This window comes from Hibiscus syriacus, unplaced genomic scaffold (genome assembly GCF_006381635.1).
Source record: "Hibiscus syriacus cultivar Baekdansim isolate YM2019G1 unplaced genomic scaffold, ASM638163v2 tig00111303_pilon, whole genome shotgun sequence".
NCBI classification, from domain to species: Eukaryota; Viridiplantae; Streptophyta; class Magnoliopsida; order Malvales; family Malvaceae; genus Hibiscus; species Hibiscus syriacus.
This window is the reverse complement of record NW_024063049.1, coordinates 906940-914852: the sequence shown is the minus strand read 5'-3', so window position 1 is coordinate 914852 and position 7913 is coordinate 906940. Positions and strand designations below refer to the sequence as shown.

Here is a 7913-nt window from a genome sequence, read left to right as displayed (position 1 = left end):
GGAGATAAGATGTATCGGAATTTGAGAGAGAGGTATCATTGGGTCGGCATGAAGAAGGACATCTCGAATTTTGTGGCGAGATGTTTGACTTGTCAGCAAGTTAAGGCAGAACATCAACATCCATCAGGTTTGTTACAACCTATCAAGATTCTTGAATGGAAATGGGAGCGTATTACTATAGATTTTGTTACTGGTTTACCTATGACTCCTTCGAAAAAGAACTCAATTTGGGTGATTGTTGACAGACTTACAAAGTCAGCTCACTTCATTCCTGTACGGATAAATTATACGTTGGACAAGTTGGCGAGGTTGTATATTTCAGAGATTGTCAGATTGCATGGTGTTCCGTTATCTATCATTTCATATCGAGATCCGAGATTTACTTTGAGATTTTGGAAGGCGCTACATACGAATTTGGGTACGAGATTAGATTATAGTACCTCCTTCCACCCACAAACTGATGGTCAATCTGAGAGAGTAATTCAGATTCTGGAGGATATACTATAGGGTTGTGTAATTGATTTTCGTGGTAGCTGGGAGAACTTTTTGCCTTTGGCTGAATTCGCTTATAATAATAGTTACCAGACCAGCATTCGTATGGCACCCTATGAAGCACTGTATGGGCGTAGGTGTCGCACCCCGATTTGTTGGACTGAGTTGCGTGATAGGAAGACTTTGGGACCTGAGTTAGTGCGGGAGACGAAAGACACAGTCATATTGATCCGTGACCGTCTGAAAGAGGCATTTGATAGGCAGAAATCTTATGCAGATCAAAGGAGGAAGGATATACAGTTTGACGTTGAAGATCAGGTTTTTCTCAAGGTATCTCCATGGAAGAAAGTATTGAGATTTGGACGTAAGGGTAAACTTAGTCCACGATTTATTGGGTCGTATCGTATTCTGAAGAAAGTTGGACCTGTTACTTATCAGCTTGAGTTGTCTTCCCATCTTAGTCGTATTCATGATGTTTTTCATGTGTCTATGTTAAGGCGATACAGTCCAGATCCAGATCACATCATTCAAGTTGATGAGGTAGAGCTGAAACCTGATTTGTCATATGAGGAGGAGCCCATCCAGATCTTAGAAAGAGATGAGCGAGTTCTTCAGAATAGGCGTATTCCAATGGTCAAAGTTCAATGGAGTAATCGAGGCCCCTCAGAAGCTACTTGGGAGACATTGGAGTCAATGGAGGCTCAGTTTCCTCAACTATTCTCATAAGGTAAATTTCGAGGACGAAATTTCTTGTAGAGGGGGAGAATTGTAACAACCCGGATATTTTTAAAATAATATTTAATTGAAATTGGAGGTTTTAATTGTGAAAATCGGTAAATTGTGGGGACTAAATTGAAAGATTTTAAAACTTGGAGTTTATTTTAGAGTTAAAGAAAATTCAGTGACCAAGCCCTTAATTTACCCAAGAAAGTTAGGTATGTTATGTTATAAACGTGGTTTTCTATTTCAAAACAGAAAACCACACCTCAATTGCTCTCAAATTCCCTTCCCCCTACGCCGGTTTCCAACTTAGATCCCGACGCCGTCTGAATTCCGATCGTCGTTTTGAAATCACCATCGTGTTCGTTATCGAGTCAGGAACAATCCCCTTAAATTAATTAAAGCGAAACGCTGCCAAACGTCAGGAATTTCAAGTCAAAGCATCGACGTTTTTTTAGCTCTATCGCCGGGAAAATCTCAAATTCACCGCCGATCGTTGCTCCGTTTACGACACCTCCTGAACATTGTGTTCCTTGTACTGTTTCTAGTCCGCCGGTGTCATCCTCGGTCTCAGTCGACGGCGGCGCGTGAGGAGGTGGAGCAGTCAAAGATTCGGCCGAGTTGAAATCAAGCTCTCCGCCGTTAAAAAATTTGAACCGATCTTTGTAAGTATCTCGAAATCGCTCAAAATAATTTTTAGAAAATTTTCCAGGATTTTTAGAGCCCCAGAGGAGGTCTCACGCGCCGCCGCAGGGAGAGTGGAAGCTGGAAATCCGATTTAACCGGTTTGACCAGTTTGACCGGTCTGACCCGACCCGACCGTTGATCGTTGACCGTGATCGTTGACCTCCTTTGACCAAAACTTAAAATGGCTTTGACCGACCATTAAACGACCGTTAATCTTTTCCGAGTATACCTATTCTGATAGTTTTCGACGTCCCAAATTCGTTTCCGAAGTTCGTTTCGTCAAATTCAAACCCGAAGGCCTCCAAATCGACGGTCAAAGTGGTTGACTTTAACTTTGACCAAGAATTTAAATTTTCGAAATGTCATACTTTATGTTTTTCAACGTCCTGATTCCGATTCCGTAATCCGTTTGACCAAATTCAGACTCGAAATCCTCCAAATTGATAGTCAAACCCTAAAAATACTTATATACTTAAGAATTTTAGCTTTGAACAATTAAGTAAGATTTGAGGCTGATAAATTATTATTATTTGAAGGTATAAGAGACTTTTTGGATCATTCGACAGCTCGACCCAACTCTTCTAGATCAGTTAAACCACGTTTGAAACTGTAGCAGAGCGTGGTAAAACCAGCAATAAGTAAATCTACTATTTGAACCTATTATCGAGGTGTGTTCCCTAAGTACTATTTAATTATTTTATTTATTTTGAAATATGGTACATTGAAAGCTATGATTTACTGTTTATTGATGGTTTATGGACAATTACTGTTATATGATTATTGGTTTTCACCTATATAAGATTACGAATTTATGGAAATTATGCTTATTGTATAAATTATATTGATTGAAAACATTGATTTAGGGTTGGATTGAATTAAAATGGTATAGCTTTGATCATGCTAATAAACAGTACGGACCTAATGTGACTCTTGGGTAGACTCGCGGACCCAAGATGCTTCATTAGGTTGGCTTCCTTTGCTGTGTGCTTAAGGTAAGCTATATGGACTTATGGACTTACGGACTTAAGGATACAAGCTCTAAAGCCTATCCTTAGGTTGGCTTCCTTTTTGCTATGTGCTTAAAGTAAGCTATATGGACGCAGTTTTGGGAACTGCGGATGGTGCACAAGAAAAGGGTTTAAACTATGATTTTCAAAAGTTAAACTCTATTATGAAATTATGATGGTTTACTGAATTATTACTCGTTTATTGTACCTATTGTGATTTTATGGTAATGTGGGACACACTGAGCCTAGCTCACCTTTCGAAAATGTTTTTCCCCCTTTCAAATACTGTTGGTTAGATACCCCGGATTGAGCACTTGGAGGATCAACATATCTCTTGAAGTATATTTGATTGTAATGTTTTTATCATTCAGGTTGACTTTATTTTGGTGACATGGACCTTATTTTAAAGTATTGGATTTTATAGTGATTACACTTTTGCTATTAATATTCGGTTTATCGTGATTTTGATTTTTAAGACATGTTTTAAATTAATTTTTTTTACTTATTGGTATTATATTTATTAGTTGGGTTTTGATAGTATAATATCATGTCATTTATAATGTGATTTTACAATGATTGAATAACGGCTTCAGAAAATGTCTTTAAGAATCATATATGTGATCCACTAGACTTAGTCGAAACGCATAGGCCAGGTCTAGGGGGAGAATTGTAACAACCCGGATATTTTCAAAATAATATTTAATTGAAATTGGAGGTTTTAATTGTGAAAATCGGTAAATTGTGGGGACTAAATTGAAAGATTTTAAAACTTGGAGCTTGTTTTAGAGTTAAAGAAAATTCAGGGACCAAGCCCTGAATTTACCCAAGAAAGTTAGGTATGTTATGTTATAAACGTGGTTTTCTGTTTCAAAACAGAAAACCACACCTCAATTGCTCCCAAATTCCCTTCCCCCTACGCCGATTTCCGACTTAGATCCCGACGCCGTCCGAATTTCGATCGTCGTTTTGAAATCACCATCGTGTTCGTTATCGAGTCAGGAACAATCCCCTTAAAGTTCAGATAGGTCGGCAGAGTAAGATGCGCAAGGAAAACAAGAGCTTAAGAGTGTTAATTGAGACCAGGTGAGTACATTCTACAATGTATCGATGCATCCCTTAACATGTGCATCGATGCACTACCTATGCATCGGTACACAAATCTCCTTCGATGTTTTAATCTTAAGGGGGTGCATCGATGCACTCCTCATGCATCGATGAACTAATTGCATTCGATGTTCATTTATTTGGGAGTGCATCGATACACATTGAAGATGCATCAATGCACACAACCCATAAATTACATTTTGAGCCCAAAAATTCTTACTTTGTCCTCAAATTCTACTTATTAACCCCTCTTTATGCCTTAAAACTTATTTATACATATGTAAACCTTCTTATAACACTATAACACTTCACCATCTCTCATATTTCACCATAATTTTTAAATCAAAGAATTTCATCAAGTTTTCCATGTGTTCTAAATTCAATTCTATCACCTCTAACTTCTTAATTAACCCTTTGACAAGTTAAATTCATCTTTAGAACTTCAAAAACATTTTTTATAACAAAAGTTCATTTCTAAACTCTTAATAGAAATTCCTTTCTATTTCTCTCTTCTTGGTGTTTTAAGCTTATATAAGCTTTACTTAAGCTTATATAACACCCAAATAATAAAAACCTACTTAATATTCAAGAAATCAACAACTAAAATCAAACTTACCCTTAACAATGGAAGCCAACGTGAAAAAGGAAGAAGAAGAAATAAGCTTTTCAGAAAACTCTCCCCATCCCCACGTGTTATCTTCCTAAATAAGGGAGATAAAAATATCCTCCAAGCCAAATTACCATAATAACCTTATAATCATTTCATATTTACCTTTTATCCAATATTGAAATATTCTTATTAAAATCCTTAAACCTTTCAATTTTCCTAAATTAATCCCCAATTTTCAAAAAAATCTCATTTTAGTCACTGACCCGGATTTCGAGATGTTACATATATGTTTTAAAATGTCACTGAAGAATATAATTATGTCGATTTATGGATCATGGAATTTACTACTTACTATGTGAATTGTTTTATTGAGATACTATTTTGGGTAGGATACTCGAGTATGGAGGTTCAGCTCTAATTAAGCTGGTAATTCCTTACGGACCTAAAGTGACCCTCGGGTAAGCTTCGAGGTCCTAAGAACTTTCTTGGGTAAGCTCTCAGGCCCCAAGATGTTCTTTAAGTTGGCTCCTATACCCAATGAGTATAAGATGAGCCCTTATGGATTCAATTTTGGGGAACTGCATTTTGGTGTACGGGACGAGGGTAATTATGAGTTTTAAAATTTAACTTGACTACGACTTTTGAGATACTTTACTGAACTACTTCTTGATTAATTTACTCATTATGTTTTACTTGCACTATTGGAACATACTGAGCCTCTTGCTCGCTCATTCAAACATTTTTACCCTTTCAGATACTTTTAGATAGACACCCCGAACCTGGTCCTCGAAGAATCAACAAATTTCATACAGTACATTTTGTTGTAATATTTTTTATCTTTCGAACTGCCTTCATTTTTGGTGACATGTGTCTTTATTTTAAAACACTTATTTTTACGACTATTACTTCTTTTGTTATTGATGTTAGATTTCCACAATACTGATTATGTCATATTTTAATTTACTCAATCACTTACGATTTTATATTTACTCGTTGGAATTTTATCTTTATTAACTATGTTTTTTTTAAATGTCATTTTTAATATGGATTTAAATTATCGAAGAACGTTTTAAAAAATTTAAATGTAATTCACTAGATCTGATTATAATGTATAGGTGGAATACAGGGGTTTACATAAATTACGATTAATTTAGGCAAGTGATCCTTTGGCATGCGTTGAAGGACAACGGGTGGCCGGTGATGTTTATTAGTAATAAAATATTACATTCTTTAAAAATATCAAATAAAGTGTAAAAATAATTAAGTATACGACAAAAACTATTTTATATAGAATTAAACACTTGTGTTAAAATAATGATGTTTAAAAATTGTCCAAATTTTATATATTCACGTAATATGTTCAACGGTTCCCGATTACCACAGTTTTCCACCATGGAATCAGAGCTTCATTTCGTTTTGATTCCTTTAATGTCCCCCGGCCACCTTTTACCGATGGTCGACATGGCTCGCCTCTTAGCCACTCACGGCATCACCGTTTCGATCGTCACCACACCTCTCAACACCACCCGATTCGTCACCGTCATCGACCGCGCCGTTGCTTCCGGCCTCCACATCCGCCTCCTCCACCTCCAGTTCCCGACGACCGAGTTCGGGTTACCGGAAGGATGCGAAAACATGGACCAGCTCCCTTCCCGCGACTTGATCAAGAACTACTTCATGGCGGCTGCCGAGTTACAAGAACGATTCGAGGAGCTTTTCAAGGAGTTAAAACCCAAACCCAGTTGCATCGTCTCTGGTAAGAATCTTCCATGGACGGTTCAAACAGCTCAAAAATTCAACATTCCAAGAATTTTCTTTGATGGAATGGGTTGTTTTTCATTCACCTGTACTCATAATATCGAGCTTTCGAAGACCCGTGAATCCGTTTCCAAATTTGATTCCTTCGTAATCCCCGGTTTGCCTCACGAAATCAAATTGAAAAAAGCTCAGTTACCTGAAAATTTAAACAAAGACTCGAACGATTTGAAGAACGTGCGAGATAACATGCGAGCGACGGAGCATATTAGCGATGGAATCGTCGTTAATACTTTCGAAGAACTCGAAACCGAATACGTAAAAAAGTATAAAAAGGTTAAAGGCGACGACAAAGTGTATTGTATCGGTCCGCTTTCAGCCATCAACAAGCTGAGCTCCGACAAAGCAGAGAGAGGTTCAAAACGGTGTTGTTTAGATGTGAAACTGAAGCCATGGCTTGACTCGAGGGAGCCTGGCTCAGTGATTTACGCTTGCCTCGGAAGCATATCGGGTCTCACAAAATGGCAGCTTGTGGAGCTTGGATTAGGCTTGGAATCATCAAAGAAGCCATTCATTTGGGTCATAAGAGAAAACCCAAAATCAAACGAATTGGAAAATTGGATTTCAGAAGAAAAATTTGAGGATCGTCTTAAAGATCGAGGGCTTATAATCCGTGGTTGGTCGCCGCAGTTATGGATCTTATCACATGTCGCCATTGGAGCATTTTTAACGCATTGCGGATGGAATTCGACGACGGAAGCCGTCTCTGCTGGCGTGCCGATCATCGCTTGCCCGTTGTTCGCCGAGCAGTTTATCAACGAGAGGCTCGTCGTCGACGTGCTCGGGATCGGCGTTAGCATCGGTGTCGAAGAGGCAGTGACGTGGGGATTGGAGGAGGAGTTCGGGTTGGTGATGAAACGCGAACGAGTGAAAATGGCTTGTGAGGAAGTAATGGAGGAAAGTGATGCTGGTGAAGAGAGGAGGAGAAGGGCTAAAAGGCTTGGGGAGATTGCTATTAAGTCTATTGAAGAAGGTGGATCTTCTCATCGGGACATGGAACTGTTGATTCAATTTGTGCTTCGACGAACTAAAGAGGTTACTCAAATTACCTCTTAATTTTTCATCAAAATGTAAGTTTTCTATATGAAAAACCATTTCTAAAACAATTTTTCTTCATTTAAAAATCCAATCTAATTCAACTCTAGATCAAATGAACAAGGAAAATGATTCATCTCCCATCGTCAACGTTACTTTTCCACTTAACATCTGCAAAAGCAATAAGATCAAATGTGTTTTGATGGTGTACGTACTAACCCACAATGTAAGGTAATATTCAGTCAATTTATTAATTGACGTAAGTGATAAAAAAGAACATTATTCTCTTTAGAAGTTAAGAGTTTGAATAATTACGTTTGTAAAGCGTGTGCAAGCTATCATACTAGACTCTTAAAAAATATGTCTTCAAACTTTTGAATTTCTCAATTTCTTCTTCATATTCATTCAATAAGTAATTAGTTCCAACTATATTTTAACTTATT

General features: G+C 37.6%; 1 protein-coding gene across 1 annotated transcript; it reads left to right on the top strand.

Annotated features, from left to right (window-relative positions):
- The first annotated feature begins 5993 nt into the window (after nucleotides 1-5993).
- On the top strand, nucleotides 5994-7510 carry LOC120158074 (UDP-glycosyltransferase 73C3-like). Its single transcript, XM_039169006.1, has one exon. It carries the CDS (start codon nucleotides 6013-6015, stop codon nucleotides 7489-7491), a length of 1479 nt encoding a protein of 492 aa, XP_039024937.1. The 5' UTR covers nucleotides 5994-6012; the 3' UTR covers nucleotides 7492-7510.
- The last annotated feature ends 403 nt before the right edge of the window (nucleotides 7511-7913 follow it).